The sequence below is a fragment of the Balaenoptera musculus genome, chromosome 20 (genome assembly GCF_009873245.2).
Source record: "Balaenoptera musculus isolate JJ_BM4_2016_0621 chromosome 20, mBalMus1.pri.v3, whole genome shotgun sequence".
In the NCBI taxonomy this organism is placed as follows: domain Eukaryota; kingdom Metazoa; phylum Chordata; class Mammalia; order Artiodactyla; family Balaenopteridae; genus Balaenoptera; species Balaenoptera musculus.
Window position 1 is genome coordinate 7,547,324 of NC_045804.1, and position 24,027 is coordinate 7,571,350.

Here is a 24,027-nt window from a genome sequence, read left to right on the forward strand (position 1 = left end):
GGGATCACAGACCCCATGTCCCTGGGCTGTCATTGCCGGGCAGGCCCTCTCTGGGCCGTGCCACAGGAGCAGCCCTCAGGGCAGGGAGGGCCGTGTGCTAGGGCAGTGTCCCCTTTATCACCGGGCCCCAGTCTCAGGGAACTGCCAAATCCAGGTGGTGGATGTACTTGGTTTGGCTTACAGGTCTGTTTGTTTTTCTAAATTTATTACCAACATTTTATGTTGTTTTTTTTCTTTTGGCCACGCCGCATGGCTTGTGGGGTCTTAGTTCCCCAACCCAGGGGTCGAACCTGAACCCGGGCCCATGGCAGTGAAAGTTCACAGTCCTAACCACTGGACCGTCAGAGAATTCCCTATTACCAATGTTTTTTTAAACTAATTTTTACTGGAGTATAGTTGATTTACAATGCTGGGTTAGTTTCTGCTGTACAGCAAAGTGAATCAGTTATACATATACATATATCCACTCTTTTTTAGATTCTATTCCCATATAGGTCATTACAGAGTATTGAGTAGAGTTCCCTGTGCTATACCGTAGGTTCTCATTAGTTATCCAGTTTATACCTGTTACCAACATTTTAAAACTAAAAATATTCACATCAGAACTTCACTCAAAAAGTAATAAAGTCTAGTCTCACTGGCCCACAGGCCCACTTGGCAATCATGGGAGCAGGCGTGCACTCAGGAGGTCCCGACACACACCCTATTCTTCTTTTTATCGGTAGGAACAGTTCTCATTACTGCTCCAGGGCTCCCCATAAAAACGCCAAAGAGGAATTTGTATGCCCATAACTTTTCACTGAATATGCCATATTATAGAAATTCTGGCTGTCCTGTTATGCTTTTATAAAGATCCTTTGGTATTGAACTATTTTTAAAAACATTTTATTTCTCAACTTTTTGTTTTGAAAAGCTTCAGCCTACAGGAAAATGGAAAGACTAACAAAATTAGCACCCATTTACTCTTTACGTAGATTCACCTTGCTTTCTTTCTCTCTTTCTATATAGATGTATACATGCCTGTGTGTGTGTGTGTGTGTGTGTGTGTGTGTGTGTGTATATATATGTATTTATAGCTCTATAACTGTAGAGAGAAAGGGAGAGAATATATATATGTATCTATAGCTCTATAACTGTAGAGAGAAAGGGAGAGAGAGTGTGTTTGGTTTACTTTTGTTGGCTGAACTATTCAAGGTAAATTGTAGACATCATATAGACCCTAAACTCTTCTGCAGGTGCCTGCTAAGAACAAGGTCACTCTACATAACTACGACAGAATTACCTAACTTAAGAAATGTCACATTGTCCTCATAACTAATAATTTGTCCATATTCGGACCCCCCCCATGTTCACATGTCCCAGTAATGTCCTCTATAGCTTTTCCCCCCCAATCCAGGAACCAATCAAGGGTATGGCATTGCATTTTGTTGTCACGTGTCTTTAGTCTCCTTTAATCTAGAATAATTCCCCGGCTTTGTCTTTTGTCACCTGGACATTTTTGAAGCATCCCCCCCAGGTCAGTTGTCTTGCAGGCAACTCCTGCTTTTCTTTCTGGGTTTTTGTAGCGTTTGAGTTTGTCCCTCTCTGCACAGCGGGGCGGGCTAGCAGTGCCTGGAATTGAATGTTAGTTTGCAGTGCCACCTAGTGGCGTCATGTGACGGGCGCTCAGGAAAGCTCTGGGGCACTGGGGGGGAAAAAAAAAAAAAAAGCTGGAGATGTTGGAAGCACCCCACCCGGGAGGCAGGGCCTAGGGGCTGGTGGGATCCAGACTTCAGAGCCCCATTGCGGGGAACAGCTCCTCCCTCCCTGTCTGGGGCCTCCAAATCTCAGCTCCCCCGGCTGAGTGCCTGCCTGTATGGGACCCTCCATATCTGCACCCCTGTCTCTGCCTTGGTTCAAATCCTGGTCCCACCACCACTACCTGTGTGAACTTGGGCAAGTTTCTTCACCTCTGTGTGCCTCAGTTTCCTCATTTGTAAAATGGGGACAATAATATCTCTACCTCACACTGCCCTGAGGAGTAAACGAGCTAATATTTGTAAAGTGCTTGATGCACAACAGGTGTTGTAGAAACATGAGCCATTCCGTGTCCACGTGGGACAGTCTGTGTGTGAAGAATTCTGCATTATCTGTGAGGTTGGGGTGGGGTGTGGGGCCGTTACTCATTCTCCCAGGCCTGGTCTGACCCTGACCCCTTCCCACTCCCAGGACTACATCCCCACAGAGGGCGAACTGCTATTCCAACCTGGGGAGACCTGGAAGGAGCTGCAGGTGAAGCTCCTGGAGCTGCAGGAGATGGACTCCCTCCTGCGGGGCTGCCAGACCCGCCGCTTCTACATCCAACTCAGCAACCCCAAGTTTGGGGCCCGCCTGGGCCAGCCCCAGTCTGCCACTGTCATCATTGGGGACCGAGGTAGGCAGAGTCTGGAGTCAGCTTAAGCAGGGCTGGGGGCTTCTTGACAGTCTTAGCAAGTAAAAATACAGGGCGCTCAGTTAAATTTGAATCTCAGATAAGTAACAACCACATTTGTAGTATAAGTATGTCCCATGCACTATTTGGGATGTACTTATCCTAAAAAAGTGTTTGTTGTTTATCTAAAGTTCCAGTTTAACTAGGTATCCTGCCTTTATCTGGCAACCCTCCTCTCAATCAGAGAGGCTGGGGTCATAGCCCTTTGACTTCAGCCTTAATTCCAGCCAAAATGCAGGTGTTCCCAGAAGGGGTGAAACAGTTCTTATGGGTCCTGAGAACTGTATAGTGGGGTCTGTGAGCCCACCCGGAGAGGAGGCTTGCCGAGAAGATGGGGGAGGAGGAGGAATCTTGGGGTACGGGAGTGATGGAGGGCGTTGGGAGGAGCCAAATGTTCTCACGTGGGACACACCCTTGGCTGCCAAAGGGAGAGAGAGAGCAAACTCCTTCCTCCTTCTCGTCCCTCCAGAGACCCTCCTGGGCCCCCCCAAGTTTGGCAGGATGCCCTGTGCTTTACTAATGGGGGCACCAGACCTCTAGAGACCCCCTTTGGCAGGTCTCAGTTGAGGGGGGTGCAGGGAAGGAGCGTTGGGGTTTAACTGGGCTTCTGGCGCCCCCTGGTGGCGACGGTGGGTTCCTGCCCCCCCCCTCAAAGCAGCAGGGGGTCTCAGCTGGCTGCCCTGCCCTGGCTTGACCCACTACAGATGAACTGGACGGGAACTTAATGGGCCAGACCCTGTCATCACCCCCACTCCCCCGGGGTGACCTGGGTGCCCCACAGAACCCCAATGCCAAGGCCGCCGGGTCCCGGAAGATCCACTTCAACTGGCTGCCCCCTCCTGGCAAGCCAACAGGGTACCGGGTAAGGTGGGGGGGGCGATGAGGGTGGTGGATGGGGAGGCTGGGCACATAGTGGGGAGGTGGGCCACCCGGGGGCAGAGGGCCCTTGAGGGAGAGGAGAGGGCATGCTTGGCCTCATTGGACAGGGGAACCCCCATCTGTGCCCCGGGGGAGAGGCAAGTTCCTGGACGGTGGCCCCACCAGCCCAGAAACACCTCTGCTCTGCCCCAGCCCTGCTGTGTGAACCTGGCAGGTCACTCAGTCCCTCCCGTGTCTGTGCGCAAAGGGGGTAACAAGGGCAGGGCTCAGTGGAGGGACGATCAGCTTTGCCAGCTGCTCCCCACTGACCAGCCCCGCCCCGGGAGCAGGTGAAGTACTGGATCCAGGGTGACTCTGAGTCCGAAGCCCACCTCCTCGACAGCAAGGTGCCCTCGGTGGAGCTCACCAACCTGTACCCGTATTGCGACTACGAGATGAAGGTGTGCGCCTACGGGGCGCAGGGCGAGGGCCCCTACAGCTCCCTGGTGTCCTGTCGCACTCACCCGGAAGGTGAGGCCTCGCCTTTCCGTCCATCCACCTGTCTGCCCCCCAGCTACCCTGATGCCAGCGTGCCCAGCCCTGTCCCCTGACCCCCTAGAACTCTTGCCCCCTCTCTGCGGCTGACAGCTCTCTTCCTGCATCCCCTCCCCCTCCAGTACCCAGCGAGCCGGGGCGTCTGGCCTTCAATGTCGTCTCCTCCACCGTGACCCAGCTGAGCTGGGCTGAGCCGGCAGAGACCAACGGCGAGATCACAGCCTATGAGGTCTGCTATGGCCTGGTCAACGAGGACAACCGTAAGGACGTGGGCCTCTCCTTCTGCCCCCAGGGAGGGGGCGGAGAGTGGGAGGAGGTCACAGCGTCCCGGTCAGTGGATGAGCCCATATGTCTGATTGCCTGGGGCATCGTTAGCTTTGTGGTCAGGTTTGGGCTGAGTTGCGTTCCAAAGCCAAGCCCAGAAGCTCCCGGGGCAGGTAGGGATGGAAGGCCTGAGATTATATATGTGCAGTGGGGTCACAAGTGTCCAGGGCTGCCTGCCCATGCAGGTAACTAGAATGGCTCAATTCTACACGGTTCTCTTAGGGCCAGAGTAGAGTTGACAGATTTAGCAAATAAAAGCGGAGGACACCCTGCACTTCAAATAGACAATTTTTCTAGTACATTTCATGCAATATTTTATCTGGCAGCCCTAGGCCAAAACATCTGGCAGAACTGTTATTTTTCTCCCAGTCCTGGAAAGGGGAGGGATGACCCCTGCCAGTTGTCAGGATGAGAAACTATTTGAGGGAACTTGGTCCCGCCTCTCGCCTGGTGCAGGGCCCTCCTCCTGGTGCTCTCACGTCTGTTTGGTCCATCTCAGGGATGGAGAGCTGACCACCCCCAAATAGGACCTGCGGACCCTAAAGTGAGTCAGGCTTAGCAGCCCCAGGGTGGCCCAACAGGGCAGAGGGCAGCAGGATTGCTCTGGGCCTCAGGCTCCTTGCTCTTCACTAGCCTGGCTGACCAAGCACAAGCTTCTCAGCAGCTGCATCACATCCTTGGCTCATTCTGAGTTTACAACACCTGGTCCACCCATGGACCACTGTCAGGAAGTGCCTTCTGACCCAGCCTTTAATCCCAGGAATGACTGATGGCTTCAGCCCACGGCCTTAGCCTGCTGAGGCCTCCGCTGTGTCACGAATGTGTGAGGCAGACCTCCTGGCCCAAGGGCATCAGCAGCTTTGGGGTGGCCCCCTTCCCTTCTCCCCCTGGTGGACAGAGATGAGAGAGGGCAGTTAGAGACCTCCCCCGGCTGACAGCCCAACATCAGCCAATTCTTGGAGCACAGCTGTTTACTTATCAAACAGCATCAAGGGACTTCCCTGGTGGTCCAGTGGTTAAGAATCCATGCTTCCACTGCAGGGGGCATGAGTTCGATCCCTGGTTGGGGAATTAAGATCCCGCATGCCACGCGGTGGGGCAAACAAACAAACAGCATCAAGCTTAGCAGGTGTTGTTTTTCCAGAGCCCTCCTTTGGACCCCTTGGAAACTGGGACATTTTCTGGTCTCCCAGACGTCTTCCAACATAGAGGGCCCCATCTTGTCACACGGGGGCCTAGGCACCGTAACTTGCTCAGAGCAGCCTGGGGTCTCTTCCTCCTCTCTCCCAGGGCTTGCGTCCACCCTTCTAGGTGTGGCGGAGGAGAGCTGCTTCCCCTCTGCTCTGGCCCTTAGCTCTCACAAGCCTCAGCCTGTCCTCAGGTGCAGGTTCAGGCCTGCCTCTCTCCTCCCGTCCTTGCCCAGGTGACCAGGGCAGCCATGCATTTGGGCAGTGAGGCACAGGTGGTGAGGGCGCCCAAGCCTCGGGAGCCAGCGTCACACAGACGCACACGGACGCAGGTCCCTTTACCAATTGGTAGCGGTGACAGTGGGGCCGACTTGAGTCCGGTCTGTCTCTGCCACTTAACTTAGCAGTGAGCCGCGTGGAGCCTTCTCTAAGCCAGTCACGCCCAGGCTCTCAGGGCTTGGCATGCAGCTGGGGTTCAACAGTTGCTTGCTCCCTGACTCATTCCCCAAACTCCTGGGTGCGCTTCAGGGGCTGTGCAACAGTCCTGGTGCGTCAGAGGCAGGCACCAGGCCAGGAGCTGGATGACCCCTCTGAAGCACTCTCCCTGTCCCAGGACCCATCGGGCCCATGAAGAAGGTGCTGGTAGACAGCCCCAAGAAGCGGACGCTGCTCATTGAGAACCTGCGGGAGTCCCAGCCGTACCGCTACACGGTCAAGGCTCGCAACGGGGCAGGCTGGGGGCCTGAGCGGGAGGCCATCATCAACCTGGCCACCCAGCCCAAGCGGCCCATGTCCAGTGAGTGGTGGGCGGGAGGCACAGGGCAGACAGGGGCGGGCAGGAGGCCGAGGCTGGGGCCCCGGCTCACCCGCTCCCACCCTGCAGTCCCCATCATCCCGGACATCCCCATCGTGGACGCCCAGAGTGGGGAAGACTACGAAAGCTTCCTCATGTACAGCGATGACGTGCTCCGCTCCCCGACCGGCAGCCAGAGGCCCAGCGTCTCTGATGACACTGGTGAGTGAGCCTGGGACACCTGCGAGGAAGGTGGGGGTCCTGGGTAGAGGGTGGGGCCGTCACTGGTGTCCAGAGAGAGCCAAGGGGCCAGTGCACTGGGCAGGAAGGTCACACCAGAAGTCCCCTCTCAGCCCCAGACGAGTATCTACAAAGCCGACGGTTTGGCAGGCACCACACTGGCTCTGGATACAGAGGGGACAAAGCCGACGTGGCCCAAGTGAATCGTGTGCACGTCTGTGTGTGAGAACAGGCAGACAGACCTGTGCTTGGGGCACATGCACACAGGCTCGTGCACCTGGGACTGGAAACACAGTTTTGAGACTCGAAGGCCCACCAGCAGTGCCATGGACTCGGGCCACCTCCCAGGGACAGGGCTATGTGGCAGGAGGCAGGCCTGGCTCTGGGGGCCACAAAGCAGTGTCTCCTCCCCACACTGGCCCTGTTCCTCCTCCTTCCTTGATTCCTGTACAGTGTGATGCAAAGAGCCCTCGACTGGGACCCTTGGGGACTCAGTTTTAGCTCTGGCTCCGCTGCAGGAATTCAGATGAGTCACCCTCTCTGTGCCTGTTTTCTGATCTGTGAAATGGGCTGCCAATCACACACTACCATTAGTGAAAGTCCTCCGGGATTTGTATTTTCTTCCATCATTGCCTATACCAGGCCTCCGTGGTGTCAAGCTTGGGTTTAAGGAACCCAAGCCCAAGGGTCTTGAGATTTTGAGGGTCTGAAGTAAAGAGCAGCTGGTACGAATCAGGTGCCCCAGCTCAGCTGCACTACACTTGGCTGCCTGTGACGCACTCTGGCTGCTGGAAGTGCCCCTGGGAGGCCGGCAGGGGAGAGCTCACTCCCTCCGTTATCCAGACGGGAAACTGAGGCTCAGAGCAGCAAGTCCTCACAGCTGGCGACAGAGCCCAGGCTCTGGTCCAGGGGTCTTCCCTCGCCGGCTGCAGCCTGGGCCGCCCTCTTCCACCTCTCGGGCCAGGGCCTCGCCGGGCCACCGGGCTCCCCGGCACACACACCCGGACCCCAGAGAGCCAGAGGATGGGCTCACGTCACAGCGCCGCCCGCCTCCTCCCCCAGCCCCTCCGCGCAGCCGCCCGCGCCTCCCGGCGGTGCCAACGCGGCCCTTCGTTGTTCCCAAGGCGGCAGCGGCTGGAAGTTCGAGCCCCTGCTGGGGGAGGAGCTGGACCTGCGGCGCGTCACGTGGCGGCTGCCCCCGGAGCTCATCCCGCGCCCGTCGGCCAGCAGCCGGCGCTCCTCCGACTCCGCCGAGCCGCCCCGCGGGCCCCTGGACGACGGCGCCGCCGATGGGGGCTCGCGGGGCACTGGCGGGGAGGGAGGTGACCGGCCTGCCCTGACCCGCACCCACCTAGGCTCGCTGGTCTGCTGCCTCTGGGCTCCAGCCAGAGCCCACCGCGGCCAGGCTGCCCGGCTGCCACCCCAGAGCCAAGGGACCCCAGGGCAGGCGCTGGGGCTCTCCCCAAAGCTGGACTGCCCCCAAACTTCCAAGTCTGTTGTGTCCAGGGGGCAGGCCCTGGTGCCCAAGGAGACCCCTCAGAGGCCTCAGGGGACCCAAGGGCAGGCGTTTGGGCTCTCCCCAGGGCAGGGCCAACTGCAGGGGCAGTGAGTCCCCGGCTGAGGTCAGCGGCCGTCCATAGGGGCGTCCTGCCAGGCCACAGGACCTGAGCTGCAGACGCCTAGGGGGCCCTTGGACTCCTCCAAGGACCTCTGTCCCTGGCGGGCCAAGGGGAGCAGGTTGTTTTTACGCCAAGGGCCCCCAGAGGGTAGGTAATCCAGGGAATTCCCAGGGCCGCAGCCTGCCCCGAGGGGCTCCAGGCCTGGTGCGGGCCGGTCCGGTGACCCTGCTCTACCCCACAGAGCACCTGGTGAACGGGCGGATGGACTTCGCCTTCCCGGGCAGTGCCAACTCCCTGCACAGGATGACTGTGAGCAACGCCGCCTACAGCACCCACCTGAGCCCACACCTGTCCCACCGCGTGCTGAGCACGTCCTCCACCCTCTCGCGGGACTACCACTCGCTGACCCGCACGGGACACTCGCACTCGGCCACGCTGCCCAGGGACTACTCAACCCTCACCTCCCTCTCCTCCCAGAGTGAGTGCCCGCCACCTCCCCTGCTCTCCCCCTAATCCTTCCTCTCTTCCAGCTCCTGGAGGCTCGGGCTGCTGGCCTGCCGTCGCCCTCCTGCCCATCCTCTGACATGCACACTTCCTGCCCTCTCACTCTTGTTTTGTCCTGCCCTAGGCCTCCCTCCCATCTGGGAACACGGGAGGAGCAGGCTTCCGCTGTCCTGGGCCCTGGGGTCCTGGAGTCGGGCTCAGATGAAGGGGGTCCCCCACTCCGGGGACTCAAGAGACTCTATAATCCTGGCTGGGCAGCCAGCAGCACCCTTTTGGGGCCCAGGTAGTACAGGGGTGGCCATCCTGTGCCTCCACAGCTGTCCTGCTCCATCTCTCACCCATCCACCCACCGCCGCCGCCGCCGCCCGTGCCACCTTACCCTCCATTCCATCCACATCAGCGCTGGTGCCGAACGCGGCTTCTGTCCTCCGGGGGTGCTGGGCTGGGGCAGGAGAGGGGCCAGGCCAGCTGAGGAGGATGGGGGCCGGCTGACTCACGGGCTCACCCCGTCTCGGCACAGGCAGGGCCCGCACCCACTCTGAGGACGTTCAGGAGGTGCTGGGTGGCCTGGATAGGGTGTTGCAGGGTGAGTGGGCCACCTGGCCAGCGGTCAGTGCAGGCGCCACAGCTGAGGGCGGGCAGGGCTAGAACTAGCACTCCTGCCCAGACACCCCCGACACCGGCTGACTGTGGCCTCCTGTCTCCAGGCTCCCGCTTGGCTGCAGGTGTGCCCAACACACCCACCCGCCTGGTGTTCTCAGCCCTGGGACCCACGTCTCTGAAAGTAAGCTGGCAGGAGCCGCAGTGCGAGCGGGCGCTGCAGGGCTACAGCGTGGAGTACCAGCTGCTGAATGGCGGTGAGACACGGCTGCTGTCGGGCTGACACACGGGGACACCCGACTGTCAGGAATCCACCCAAGTCCCTTGAACACTAATGCTCCCCCCATCACCCCACCTTTCTGAGAGAGTCTCTCTCTTCCAAGACCCCCACTGCCTCTTCTGATGAGTCCTCATCCATCTCCCTGGGCGTCTCTCCAGATCATTCCCACTGCTAGGTTTTGCCTAACAAGGCCTCACCAGCCTAGGGACCCAGGGCCTCTGCTGGCCTATGAGATGTCTTTTCAGGCGTCGGGAAGTGGCACTTCCGTGGGCAGACACGCTCACGGCAGCATGACCTGGGCCCATAAACAGCCAACATACGCAGATGGGATTTCAGGTTCCACTCATCCCTCGTATAACGTACGACCTGAACGACCAACCACGCTATACAAGGCTGACGCCACCTGTGCCCAAGCCACAACTAATGCTGGGTGGGTGGTGGCTAGGTCTTGACAGTAGCCCAGGGAAGGGCTGGGATCAGGCCGGGGATGGGAATAAGGAATAATGCTGCTCTGCTACCTGCCTCCATCCCCACCCAGGTGAGCTGCATCAGCTCAACATCCCCAACCCCAGCCAGACTTCGGTGGTGCTGGAAGACCTCCTGCCCAACCACTCCTACGTGTTCCGCGTGCGGGCCCAGAGCCAGGAAGGCTGGGGCCCAGAGCGCGAGGGTGTCATCACCATCGAGTCACAGGTGCACCCACAGAGCCCACTCTGCCCCCTGCCGGGTGAGTTGCCCCCCCCGCCCTGACAGTTGCCCCCCCATCTTGCACCCAAAAACCCACCCACCCACCCACCCACCGACACCCTTCCTCTGCTGTCCCCAGGCTCTGCCTTCACTCTGAGCACGCCCAGCGCCCCGGGCCCACTGGTGTTCACCGCCCTGAGCCCAGACTCTCTGCAGTTGAGCTGGGAGCGGCCGCGCAGGCCTGATGGCGACATCCTCGGCTACCTGGTGACTTGTGAGATGGCCCACGGAGGAGGTGCTGCCCGCCCCAGGGTCAGGGGGACCAGGGGAGGGGTGGAGAGGGAGCCACCAAGGCTAAAGGCATCTTCCCTGCCCAGAGCCGGCCACCACGTTCCTGGTGGATGGCGACAGCCCCGAGAGCCGGCTGACCGTGCCAGGCCTCAGCGAGAACGTGCCCTACAAGTTCAAGGTGCAGGCCAAGACCACCCAAGGTTTCGGGCCGGAGCGTGAGGGTATCATCACCATCGAGTCCCAGGATGGAGGTAGGCTGCTTCACCCCTCCTCTGGCCACGCCTTCTCCTGGCACCACCCTCTGACTGGCCCCTCTGCCCACTCCAGGCCCCTTCCCACAGCTGGGCAGCCACTTGGGGCTCTTCCAGCACCCAATGCCAGGAGAGTACAGCATCACCACCACCCACTCCAGCACCACTGAGCCCGTCCTACTGGGTGAGTTGCCCGGCGGGGGCTCCTGGCTCTCCGGGGGGAGCACAGCGCTAACAGAGGAGAGGGGGTTGGGGACCCAGGTAGACCCTTCAACACCTCTTCCCCTGCAGACGGATTGACCCTGGGGTCCCAGCACTTGGAAGCCCATGGCTCCCTCACCCGGCACGTGACACAGGAGTTTGTGAGCCGGACGCTGACCACCAGTGGAACCCTCAGCACCCACGTGGACCAACAGTTCTTTCAGACCTGAGCCCCCGACCCCCACCTCCTCTCCCTGGCGCTGCCTCAGCTACTCCATCCTTGGACCCCTGGCGGCCAGCCCACCCGCATGCTGATCACAGGGCCGGTGCCTCTGGCCACAGAGCAGGGGGTAGGTGTCCTCTGGGAGGCATGAAGTGGTCCCGGAAGGCCCTTCGGCTGCCCTCCTACCCTGGGCCCAAGCCCATTTGTAACCAAAGAGCTTGGACCAGCATGACAAGGTCCCAGCTTTGTTCTCCACTTAATAAAAGATTTTGCTACCGCTTGGCTCTGCCCTGTCCATGTTTCTGGGGCCTGCCCAGAGCAGGGGAGCAGTTCTTATACCCACCTTTCTCTGATGCCCAAGCACACATCCACCTCTGGAGACAGGCAGGTATCAGAGCCGGAGGTAATACAAGTTTATTGAGCACCCAGGCTGGAGGGCAGGCCTGCCGTGGGCCGGCCTGGGAGGGCCTCACAAGCGCAGCACCTGGGCGCCGTCGGCCGCCTGGGAAAGGTAGAAGGTGGCGGTCCCGCTGTACTGCCCCTGTAGGAGGGACGGGTGGGGTGGGGTCTGAGCACAGCACGGCCCTGGGAACCCATCTCTCCCGCTCCCCCCGGTCTCTGGCACCTGCCCACCTGGATGTGCTGCATCACTAGGGAAGCGGCGGAGGCCTCCAGCAGGGTCACCGTGCAGCCACCAAAGCCACCGCCTGTCATGCGGCTGCCATAAACCCCGGGCGCAGAGAGCGCGGCCTCCACCAGCTGATCCAGCTCGGGGCAGCTCACCTCGTAGTCATCCCTGCAGAGAGGACGCGGGGGGAGCAGGGAGGCCGTGAACCAGCCCCATCCGGCACAGCGGACAGCCTGTGACCAGGAGGTGCTGGGCACCCGGGATCTCACCTGAGCGAGTGGTGACTCTCCACCATGAGGCGGCCGAAGGCTCTGTAGTCGCCGCGGCTCAGGGCGGCTGCTGCCCGGGCCGTGCGCTGGATCTCGCCCACCACGTGCCGCGCCCGCCGGAAGGCCTCCCCGCTCATCAGCTCCCTGCCAGCTGGGGCAGAAAAGGAGTCAGAAGACCCACCATCCACCGCCTCTGGGCCCCTGTGCACGTGGAGAAGGGGCACAATGGCTCCAGGGCGCTGGCTGGGGGAGGGCGGGTGCGGGGGCATCTCCAGTCTGAGACCTGGTTCTGACCAAGTTCTGGGTAGAACCTCGGGTTGGTGACCAAGGTTTCAGAGCCTCCCCTCCTCGACTATAAAAGGGGACACCCGCCTCATTTGGCGCGCAGGGAAGACTGGGTGAGCAGACACATGGAGTGGTCCCAGCAGGGTGCCTGGCACACAGCGGGTGCTCGATAAACAGCAGTTTGAGCCCCAGACTCTTGGTGCTTCCATGGTGAGTGGGACACAATACTGCCTTCAAGAGGCCAAGACAGAACAGGAAGGAAAAGTCCTGCTGGTGTTTTTGCTGGAGTTAACAGCGAAGCCTCCGAGAGCCAGGGCTCCAGAGTTGGGGTACAGACCAGGTCTGCCCGGGGCACCCCAGGGAACCAGCAAGCCGTCCCACTGGCTAACGCTGAAGCGGGCAGAGCAAGCTGAGTCGCTAATGGCAGCCCTGAGCACTTAGGACTTTACAACTTAATTCTGGGTGCCAGAGAGGTTTTTGGAGCAGGGGAGGGATGGAGCTGAGCTCTAGCTGACGAAAGTGACTGCCTTGCGCAGGGGGCCCTGCTGGGAGAAGCCAGCGCCAGGAGATGGCAGCTGTTAAAACAGTCAGAGACCAAGAGAGGCCGGGTGTGGGGAGGAAGGAAAGGAGGGCAGGGAGGAGTCAGAGGTGGCTCTTAAGTTTCAGACAGCAGTGACAAGGGCGAGGAAATAACAGAAAAGGGGAAGTCAAAAGGAGAGGCGTCCAGGGGAAGGAGGAGGCGTTCTGTCAGGGTCAGGCGAAGGCTGCAGGACCCCAGTGGGGGGCTGCAGGCTCCCATCGGAGACCTCCGCAGAGCAGCCGTGGCTGGCGCTCTGTGCTGGGGACAAAGCCTGGGGCAGGCCTGGGCAGAGACACGGGGCTGTGGCCAAGCAGATCTGGCACTGAGAGGGCAGGGAGGGCAACCCCCAGGTTTCTGTGGGGAACCCCTGGGAGAGCTATCACGGCGGGTGGCTTGGGAGACGGGCGGGCATATTCAGAGGATTTAGAAATGAGGAGAAATGAGAAAACGGGGGCCGTGAGCAATGGGTACTCTTCCCAGAGGACTGGCATGGGAAGGAGACTCTACTTTAGGAGGTTAGAAAACTGGGCATGTTTCAAAGCAGAAGGGGAGGAGCCAGGCAGAGGGCAGCACTGTTCCTGAGGTAGAGGGAGACCCCCGGGGGAGGCAGCGGATGGAAGGGCTGAGGTGGAGGGAAGAAATGGCAAAAGCGCTCAAGTGTGAAAAGCTCGGCCACAGCCACCTGCAGAGAGCAGGTGGGGCAGGTCTGAAGGTGACAGTTCACCAAGGACAAGATGGTCTCTGAGATGGGCACCCCGACACTGAGAGGGAGGGCACAGCTCCCAACGCCAGCAGCCTGGACCCTCAGTCAGGAGGATGGCGCTGATCAGCCTGGGTTCAAGTCTCAGCACTGCCACTTACTGTACATTCCCCAATCAAAAAAAAAAAGAAAAAAAAAGAGAGAATAATAACAATATCTGCTCTACAGAGTTGTGAGAGAATTAAATGAGTTAATGTTTACATGACCTTTAAACTGTTCAATAGATCTTCCTGGCCATGTGTATCAGGAAACTTAAAAATACACGTTATGGGAATTTCCCGGCGGTCCAGTGGTTAGGATTCCACGCTTTCACTTCCGAAGGCCCGGGTTCGATCCCTGGTTGGGGAACTAGGATCCCACAGGCCGGGCTTCCCTGGTGGCTCAGTGGTTAAGAATCCGCCTGCCAATGCAGGGGACACAGGTTCGAGCCCTGGTCCTGGAAGATCCCACATGCTGCGGAGCAACTAAGCCCATGCGACCCAACTACTGAGCTTGCGCTCTAGAGCTTGTGAGCCACAACGACTGAGGCCCGCACTCCTAGAGACCGTGTTCCGCAACAAGAGAAGCCACCACAATGAGAGGCCAGCGCACCGCAACAAAGAGTAGCCCTTGCTCGCCACAACTAGAGAAAACTCGCGCACAGCAACAAAGACCTAATGCAGCCAAAAATAAATAAAATAAAATTAAATTAAATTTAAAAAAAAGATCCCACAAGCCATGTAGCATGGCCAAAAAAAAAAAAAAAAGAGTTATGTTTTGACTTTGTGATCCTACTCCTAATAATCTAATCCTAAGAAAACAGGAAGAAAATGCAGAGAAAGAATTATGTATAAAAATACCCATCCAAAAAACAAAAAAAAATACCCATCAAGGGGGCTTCCCTGGTGGCGCAGTGGATAAGAATCTGCCTGTCAATGCAGGGGACACAGGTTCGATCCCTGGTCCGCGAAAATCCCACATGCCGCGGAGCAACTAAGCCTGTGCGCCACAACTACTGAGCCTGCGCTCTAGAGCCCGTGAGCCACAACGACTGAAGCCTGCATGCCTAGAGCCTGTGCTCCACAACAAGAGAAGCCACCGCAATGAGAAGCCCGAGCACCACAACGAAGAGTAGCCCCCGCTCACTGCAACTAGAGAAAGCCCACTCACAGCAATGAAGAACCACGCAGCCAAAAATAAAAACAAACAAACAAAAAAACCAACCCATCACAGGGACCTCCCTGGCGGCGCAGTGGTTAAGAATCCACCTGCCAATGCAGGGGACAAGGGTTTGAGCCCTGTTCTGGGAAGATCCCGCATGCCGTGGAGCAACTAAGCCCATGCGCCACAACTACTGAGCCTGTGCTCTAGAGCCCGTGAGCCACAACTACTGAGCCTGCACGCCAAAACTACTGAAGCCCACGCACCTAGAGCCCGTGCTCCACAACAAGAGAAACCACCGCAATGAGAAGTACGCGCACCGCAACAAAGAGTGGCCCCCGCTCGCCACAACTAGAGAAAGCCTGTGTGCAGCAACGAAGACCCAAAGCAGCCAAAAATAAATAAATTTATATAAAAAAAAATCCATCACGGTGTTAGGTATGATTACCAGAAAATGGTTCAGTAAATTACAGTGCACCTAGATGCTGAAATGCTATGTAGCCTTAAAAAGCCGTGTTGATGACAGGCCTTTCATGACATAGAGAAGGGCTCTGAGATAATGTTAAGTAAAAAAAAAAAGGGCAGGTGGCAACACTGCGTATACTCAACCTTGAAAATACAGATATTGAAACTAACATAACATTGTAAGTCAAGGATATTTCAATTAAAAATTTTTAAATTGGGACTTCCCTGGTGGTACAGTGGTTAAGAATCCGCCTGCCAATGCAAGGGACACAGGTTTGAGCCCTGGTCCAGGAAGATCCCACATGCCACGGAGCAACTAAGTCCGTGTGCCACAACTACTAAGCCTGCGCTCTAGAGCCTGTGAGCCACAACTACTGAAGTCCACGTGCCACAACTACTGAAGCCTGCGCACCTAGCGCCCGCACTCCGCAACAAGATAAGCCACCGCAATGAGAAGTACGCGCACCACAACGAAGAGTAGCTCCCGCTCGCCACAACTACTGAAGCCCATGCACAGCAACGAAGACCCAACGCAGCCAAAAAAAAAAAAAAAATTTTAATTAATTAATTTTAAAAAAGAAAATACAGATGTAGAAAAACACTGGAAGGAAATATACTAAAATGCTAATAGTGGCTATTTCTGGGTAGTGATCTTATAGCTTGTTATTTTCTTCTTTGTACTTTTTTTTTTTTTTTTGGCTGCATTGGGTCTTCGTTGCTACGCACGGGCTTTCTCTAGTTGTGGCAAGCAGGGGCTACTCTTCGTTGTGGTGTACGGGCTTCTTGTGGTGGCTTCTCTTGTTGCGGAGCACGGGCTCTGGGCACTCAGGCTTCAGTAGTTGTGGCTCGCGGGCTCTAGAGCACAGGCTCAGTAGTTGTGGCTCACGGGCTCTAGAGCGCAGGCTCAGTAGTTGTGGCACATGGGCTTAGCTGCTCTGCGGCATGTGGGATCTTCCTGGATCAGGGCTCGAACCCGTGTCCCCTGCATTGGCAGGCGGATTCTTAACCACTGCGCCACCAGGGAAGTCCTCTTCTTTGTACTTTTCTGTATTTTCCACGGTGGATACTTAATCCTCACATTAGAAAAAACAATATGGAGATTTCAAGCAGTGCTAAGTCAGCAGTGTTGGGGGAGTGGGCAGAGCTTGGCAGAGGTCCCTGGAGGTGAGGGGATGTACATCCGGGTCAAAGCCACAGCGAGACCCCGGCAGCCCCCCTCACCCCAGGGTGCCCAGCCATCTCCAGGACACAGTACACCCAGCCAGCTCTCACCCTCCAGCTCCTCCAGCTGCACCTCACGAAGGCTCTCCTTGCCCAGCGCCCGGGCCACTTCTTCACACTGGCGCCGCCGCAGGGGATACTCGCTGGAGCCCAGCGAGTGGCGGACGTTGGAGTTGGTGATGAGCACAGCCAGCTTGGGATCCAACAACGGCACCAGGCTTGTCTCCAGAGACCTGGGATGGAGATGGAGCCAGGAAGATGACAAGGCCAAGCGTCTGTTTGCCACGCATGTTTCATCCAGGAGCTCCTACGAGGTGGGAGGGGACAAGGGGAGCCCCTGACCTGCAGTCAATGAGCAGTGCGTGCCCCTTCTGCCCCAGCAGTGCGATGAGCTGGTCCATGATGCCACAGGGCACCCCTGCGAAGCTGTGCTCAGCCCGTTGACACACCTGGGCCCGGGCGGCTATTGTCCCCGAGTCTGCAGCACAGGGCAAGGTGGGAAGGCTGGGGCCCAGGAGGGAGCACTAGGGGTGGGAGGGTGGGAGCAGCCCCCAATGTGTCCAGTGATACTCCAGGGAGATTCCCCACCCACTCCCCCAAAGCCACAATTGGGGTAGGAAGCTCTGATCACAGGACCTCAGGGAAGGAGGGCTGGGTTGGGAGCTGGGGTCTAGGAGGTACCTGGGCAGAGCTGCTGCAGGAAGGTATATGTGGCCACTTCCAGGGATGCTGAGCTGGACAGCCCACCCCCCAGGGGCACTGAGCTGACCACCACTGCACTGAAGCCAGGGAGGGGGGCAGCTGCAGGAGAAAGAATGGATGATGGTAAGACGGGCCATCTGGAAGGATGAGCACAAGAAGGGCATGTATTCTGGTACAAAGGAGGCAACAGCCTGGCAGCTGCTTCCAGGGAAATGTGTCTCAATTGTCAGAGGCCACCAACCTGTTGGGCCAAGGGGTCCGCCACCCTCCATCCTCCTACCCTGAGGTTCCTAGGACACGGTCTCCTAGTTCTCCTGGTTTAGGGCTCTGGAGACCAACGGGCTGGGGTTTGAACCCTGGCTCCTCCAATCGTGTCATGGGCAACCCAGGGCAAGTTCTAGAACCTCTCGGGGCATCAGTCTCCTCACCTGTACAATGGGGATGCTCCACCCTGCATGCCTACCCCCACAGTGGATTAGATGAGCTAATGAGCTTTGTGGCTGAGAGACAGGAATTTGACCCAGGCCTGGGCCCCACACCTGGGTAGTGCTGAATCACTCCCTTGACGTAGTTGGCCCAGTGGGGGGCCCCAGGCTCCAGTGGCCGCTGGGTTGTGGGCAGGGGAAACTGCAGCCGCCGGGGCTCGTCGGCATCCTCAGAGGTGGTAAGGAGGGAGATAAGCCCATCTGCCCGGGGGCTACCCACCAGCACAGTCCCAAGCTCCACCGCCTGGCAGAAGAAACAAATAGTATGCAAAACTTCCAATACCAAGGGGCCAGGGACAGACAAGGAGGTGACCTCCAGGCTCAACATGATGGGAATAGGGAGTGTCTCAGGGAAGAGCCTGCATGTTCATCTGGCCTTGGGGGGCTTGGGTCCCATCCCATAGGTCTTCAGGGGCAGGGCCAGTGTAGCGGGAGTGCAGACCTGTACTCTGCCCTAAGCGTGGGCTCCTGGCTGTGGGTCAATAGGAAAACAGAATCAGACGAGCTCTTTCTGACGCCTTCCCATTTTGGAAGATGCAAGGTGGGATGGACATAGCCCCAGACTAAGGCAGCTCCACCTCAGCTGTGTGACCCTGAGCAGATCACTAGCCCTCTCTGTGCCTCCATTCCCTCCTCTGCGAACTGAACGGGCTGGACCAGGAGGCTTAGGGCTACTTCGCCTCGGTTTGCAGTTGGGCCCCCTTCCGCATTCCCCGACAATCTGAGGTGGCTCCCAAGGAGATGGCGAGGATCAGCGGTCCACAGCCTACTTCCTCGCGGATTCCCCGTTTCCTCCCTTCCAACGTGTGAAATGCCCCGTCCTAGGGTCTCTCCCACGTGCTCGTCCCCCACACTCGGCTGGAGTAAAAGTTCGGAGCGGCCCGCCCGACAGCGCGCGCGGGGAGATGGCGCCTCCCGCGCAGACCCTCACCATGGGCAGCACCAGGCCCTCGTTGTAGTCCGTGTGCTCCCCGATGAGGTTGACGCGGCCCGGGGCCGACACGGCCAGCTCGGGCTCGGCCCCGAACTCCTCCAGGAAGGCTCTCCGGGCCTTGGCCAGCAGCTCCCCGAGCTGGCGCTGTTCGGAAGCGGCCATGACACTCACCCTGCGGCTCTGCCGGGCGCAGTCGGGTCGGCTCGGGATGCTCGGGGCGGAGCCGCGCGGCGTCGGCTCACATAGCTGCACGCACCGCCCCAAATCGGGCAGCGCTGGCCCCGCCCCGCCCGCGGTTCCGGCCCAATCCACCAGCTGGGCGCGCGGGGCGGGCCGGCGGCGGGCTTTCCAAAGGAGTGCTGGGCGCCCAGCGGGGCGGGTATTGGCCGGCCCGGGAGATCTGAGCTGCTCTTTCCTGGCCCTGGTGCCCCTCTCTGTGTCCACACCCATCCACCCAGCCATCTACCCCAGCCGGAGCAATAGAGCTGGCTTCCAACACCTGGGTTTCCCAAAAGGATCTCCTAGGTCCTAAAGTCCTGCAACTGTGAGAGGTCACCAGCCTCTGATCATAAATCTGTAAGAGGGCAGCCGGACAATCAGTGTAAATAGAAATAAGGAAAGCCAAGTTTGGTGGAGTCACTTTCTACAGGCTTCTCTTCTAGAGTGGACCTGCTGTCCCAGCTCCTAGCAATGGAGGAGTAGGGAGGGTAGAGATGGACAGCAGTGGGCCCAGCCCCTCCTGGAAGGACCCACCCAGCTGCCAAGGTAGGTTGGGCTGTTGGCCCCAGCAGGTGCTTTCTCAGCCTGGAAACTTGGTCCCAGGGCCTGGTGCCCAGAGTCTGACACTAGCCACCTCCTCTCTCACCAGCCTGCATCCTAAACCTTCAAGCTGTCCGCAGCTCCTGACTGGATGCCTGTCCACAGTTGGCCACCACATATGAAACCTTGGAGGGGAAAGGCTGAAATGTAAGCACACTCTTCGGGATTAGAGTGGGGGTTTTGGGGAGGGTTTCAGCCAGGGTAGCTTCGGGTCTGCTCAGGGGGTTGCCCCAAGAACATTCAAAAGTCAGCTCTGAAAACTCCTAGAAGTAAACATAAGGTTAAACCTTTGGGACCTTGGCTTAGTCAATGGTTTTTTAGATATGACACCAAAAGCACAAGCAACAAAAGAAAAATATGTAAATTGTACTTCATCAAAATAAAATACTTTTGTGCATCTAAGGACCACCCCATCAAGAAAGTGAAAAGACAACCCACAGAATGGAAGAAAATATTTGCAAATCATATTTAAGGGACTTGTATCAAGAATATATAAAGAGGGCTTCCCTGGTGGCACAGTGGTTAAGAATCCGCCTGCCAATGCAGGGGACACGGGTTCGAGCCCTGGTCTGGGAAGATCCCACACGCCGCGGAGCAACTAAGCCCATGTGCCACAGCTGCTGAGCCTGTGCTCTAGAGCCCACGAGCCACAACTGCTGAGCCCACGTGCCACAACTACTGAAACCCACGCGCCTGGAGCCTGTGCTCCACAGCAAGAGAAGCCACTGCAATGAGAAGCCCATGCACCACAACGAAGAGTAGCCCCCGCTCGCTGCAACTAGAGAAAAACAACAAAGCAGCAACAAAGACCCGACGCAGCCAGAAACAATAAATAAATTTTTTTTAAAAAGAATGTATAAAGAGGGACTTCCCTGGTGGTGCAGTGGTTAAGAATCCGCCTGCCAGTGCAGGGGACACGGGTTCAAGCCCTGGTCTGGGAAGATCCCACACGCCGCGGAGCAACTAAGCCCATGTGCCACAGCTGCTGAGCCCACGTGCCACAACTACTGAAACCCACGCGCCTGGAGCCTGTGCTCCACAGCAAGAGAAGCCACTGCAATGAGAAGCCCATGCACCACAACAAAGAGTAGCCCCCGCTCGCTGCAACTAGAGAAAGCCCGCGCGCAGCAAAGAAGACCCAACGCAGCCAAAAAAATTAATTAAATAAATAAATTTTTCAAAAAAGAAAGAAGAATGTATAAAGAGCTCTTACAACTCAACGGTAAAAAAGACAATTTAAAAATGGGCAAAAAGATTAAATATAAGGCTTGGGGATCAATAAAGAAAAGGTTTAAAAGCTTGAAAAAAATGGGCAAAAGATTTGAACATTTTTCCAGAGAAGATATGAAAAGATGCTCAACATCATTAGTCATTAGGAGAATGCAAATCAAAACCACAATGAGGGGACTTCCTGGTGGTACAGTGGTTAAGAATCCACCTGCCAATGCGGGGGACACAGGTTCGAGCCCTGGTCCAGGAAGATCCCACATGCCGCGGAGAAACTAAGCCTGTGCGCCACAACTACTGAGCCCATGTGCCACAACTACTGAAGCCCGTGTGCCTAGAGCCTGTGCTCCACAACAAGAGAAGCCACCACAATAAGCCCGCTCGCTGCAACTAGAGAAAGCCGGCCAACGAAGATCCAACGCAGCCAAAAAATAAACAAAAAAAAAAAAAAAAAAAAACCCATAATGAGATAGTACTTCACATCCATTAGGATGGCTTAAGTTAAAAAAAAAAAAAAGACAGAAAATAGCAAGTGTTGGTGAGGATGTGGTGAAATCAAAACGCTCATACACTGCTGCTGGGAATGTAAAACAATTAAGCAGTTCCACAAAATGTTAACCATAGAGTTATCATATGACTCAGCAATTCCACTCCTAAATGTACACTCAAGAGAAAGAATATAGCCACACAAAACCTTGTACATTAATGTTCATAGCAGCACTATTCACATTAGCCCAAAGGTGGAAGCAATCCAAAAGGGAAAATGAATAAACAAAATGTGGCCTATACAAGGGAATATTATTCAGCCATAAAAAGAATGAAGTTCTGATACCTGCTACAACACGGATGAGCCTTGAAAACATAGTAAATGAAGGAAGCCAGTCACAAAAGACTACAAATTGTATGATCCTATCCAGACGAAATGTCCAGAATAGGCAAATCTATAAAGACAGAAAGTACATTAGTGGTTGCTTGGGGCTGAGGGGAATGGGAGAATAAGAGGGTGTTAGGAAAGAGTACCAAGTTCCCTTTGTGGTGATGAAAATGTTCTAAAATTGACAGTGGTGATGGTTTATCCATATCTGTGAATATACTGAAACCATTGAATTATACACTTTAAATGGGCCTTTTGAGCACTCCTCAGTAAAGCATTTTTTGGCATAGGCAAAATAAAACAAGACAAAACGGTGGCCCTTGGGGCTGGTTAAAATGGAATTAAACTCACAAACCATGCCTCCCCACGAGGCAATGACCGGAGAAGCCTCCCCGACTCTGCACATCATTTACCCACCTCAGCTTTGATGTCCAACAGCTCTGAGCCCAAATCTTTGCCCTTACTATTGTGTGATCTTGGTCAGATGACTTAACCCCTCTGAGCCTCAGTTTCTCATCTGTAAAGTAGGGCTAGTGTGTTTCCTTCCCAACAGACTGTTTCAAAAGGAAGTGAATGAGGTCATCTTCATAGAGTGCCCAGCCCAGCCCCTGGCACTTGGTAAGCACAGAATAAATGTTTGCTATTACAATCAATCATCCATTAATACAACAGACATTGTTGGACTCTCCAGCAGGCAGTGGGCCAGATAAAAGCCTTGGTCTGATAGGGAGGCAGTCTCAATCTGACCCTCGCCCCACCCTGACTGAGATAAATGCTCTGACAAAGGAATAAAGAGCTTTCTGGGAATTCTGATCACTAGGCAGCCCACACCTCTGTTTATTTCCATTGTTTCATTTTGACTGAAAACACTCCCTTTGACCCATCTTCATCCTTTGTATGTTTCAGTTGTTCTTGGAAAACCTGATTTGACCCAAGGGCAGGTGCTCCCGATGGCTCACTCTGGACTCTGAAACACTGATTTCATTTGGGAGACCTGTTTACTCTCAGTGTTTGAATCCCATCTAGCATGTTACATAAAATTTGTTCAGAAGAAAGTCTGCCTCTGACCTTTAACCCTCCCTCCCATTTCCTGGCCAGATGTCACAAGAATGAGGGGAAGGTGGCACCTTAAAGGGGACACTGCCACCCAAAGTCTGTCCTCTGCTCTGCTGGCCAAAAAAACTGACTTGTATCAGAGCAACCAGAGCCAACTGTCACACAGGACTGAGGTGTCATGATAGAATTCTCAGTAATAGCCCCCATGGGGACAAATTATCCAGTGGTGGGAATACCACCCGTGCCGGCTGAGTACCCAGTGGCCTAGGCAAGCTGTTTGTCCAGGTCATGGCGAGACCGGGCCCACCACTGAGGACAGGTGTTCCAGAGGCGGCTCTTCTCTCCCAGAGTCCGTGTTTGTCCCTGCACTCAATTCTTAGCCCTTGGGCCCTCCCTGCTGGACCCCATCTTTCTTCATGCAATGAAGGTCTGTGTGCTTCATGCAGCTCTGGCCTCTCTGCTGCAGTTAAAGACTGGTTTCCTGATGGGACTTGGATCCATATCTCCCAAGCTAATATCTACAGTCTCTGAAAATGTTTGCTCTCAGCAGGTGGCTCACCCTTTCACCCATTCTGGGAGGTTCTTTTTGTTGTTCCCAGGGGGTTAACCTATCTCCCGATTTGGGCCCCTCTGCCCTTCTGCTACATTAATGATAACAGCTTCTGTAATATTGACAATGCCAATGTCAAGCTTGTGGTAAACCCTGGTATCAGGGCGGAGATGCAGCCTGCAGGGCAGCACTGGTTGTTCACTACCAGTGCCTGTTCTGATTGGGCAGTGCTCTGGACTTCGGTTTTAAAGGCACCAGACTTTGCACACATTGTCTCATTAAATCCTTCCAAGCCTATTGGGTAGACAGTGGTTTTATTCCCATTTTACAGATGAGGAAAAGAAGCACAAATGGGTTAAGGAACTCATCCAAGTAGGACAGCTGGGCCTTGAACCTGGGTCTGTCTGATACTGAGATTGTTCTCTCAGCAACCGCCCTGTCTCCAGGAGCACTCTGACCTGCTGCAGCCTCTGCTCTGCCAGCCTCTGCTTACTGGAGGATTAAAATCCAAAGCTCAGCCTCATAGTAAGGAACAGGAGGGGCAGCTGCTCTCCTGGACCCCTGGAGCCCCACTTCCTACATGGAACACTCCCAATTTGGAAGCCAGGCCAGTTACCAAAGCTCTTGGGAACCTGACTGATTCTTCACCACCCATGCCAGAAGCAGATCCAGCCAGATGCGCTGTGGGGCTGCCAGGGCCTTGGGTCGGCCGGCAAACACGCCTGGAGTCTGTGCTGTGTGCCAGGCACGACTCCAGAGGCAGACAAGACTCAGGTCTTGCGTTCGGAGCACCGGGAGCTTCTTGTCCATCCCCGGCCTCAGGTGCCCCGCTAAGAGGCGCCAGCTGCAGGCCTCATTTTATTTGATACCCCCACTGTGTCCCTGAAGTTCCTGCCCTCTAGGCTGACGACCACCCTGCTGATGGCCAGGCAGGGAGCAAATCCAGACT

General features: G+C 56.3%; 2 protein-coding genes across 3 annotated transcripts in view; one reads left to right on the forward strand and one right to left on the reverse strand.

Annotated features, from left to right (window-relative positions):
* ITGB4 (integrin subunit beta 4) overlaps positions 1 to 11,365 on the forward strand; it is a 30,383-nt gene extending 19,018 nt beyond the window's left edge. The window contains 15 exon segments of the mRNA XM_036836413.1: positions 2,209 to 2,413; positions 3,175 to 3,332; positions 3,679 to 3,859; positions 4,006 to 4,143; positions 6,008 to 6,190; positions 6,278 to 6,409; positions 7,552 to 7,749; positions 8,288 to 8,524; positions 8,675 to 8,833; positions 9,258 to 9,407; positions 9,969 to 10,157; positions 10,257 to 10,412; positions 10,495 to 10,659; positions 10,736 to 10,843; positions 10,951 to 11,365. Of these exon segments, the coding sequence (XP_036692308.1) occupies positions 2,209 to 2,413; positions 3,175 to 3,332; positions 3,679 to 3,859; positions 4,006 to 4,143; positions 6,008 to 6,190; positions 6,278 to 6,409; positions 7,552 to 7,749; positions 8,288 to 8,524; positions 8,675 to 8,833; positions 9,258 to 9,407; positions 9,969 to 10,157; positions 10,257 to 10,412; positions 10,495 to 10,659; positions 10,736 to 10,843; positions 10,951 to 11,090 (2,499 nt within the window). The 3' untranslated portion in view covers positions 11,091 to 11,365.
* A 107-nt stretch (positions 11,366 to 11,472) lies between these two features.
* On the reverse strand, positions 11,473 to 18,774 carry GALK1 (galactokinase 1). Of its 2 annotated transcripts, XM_036836414.1 has the most exons (8): positions 18,550 to 18,773; positions 17,673 to 17,862; positions 17,113 to 17,232; positions 16,774 to 16,909; positions 16,483 to 16,664; positions 11,981 to 12,131; positions 11,717 to 11,879; positions 11,473 to 11,624 (listed from the first exon to the last, which is right to left on the reverse strand). In XM_036836414.1, exons 1-8 carry the CDS (start codon positions 18,712 to 18,714, stop codon positions 11,553 to 11,555), a joined length of 1,179 nt encoding a protein of 392 aa, XP_036692309.1. In that variant the 5' UTR covers positions 18,715 to 18,773; the 3' UTR covers positions 11,473 to 11,552. The 2 variants fall into 2 exon arrangements, with proteins under 2 accessions (XP_036692309.1, XP_036692310.1); XM_036836415.1 differs by lacking the exon at positions 17,113 to 17,232 and having other exon boundaries at positions 18,550 to 18,774.
* Between the last annotated feature and the right edge of the window lie 5,253 nt (positions 18,775 to 24,027).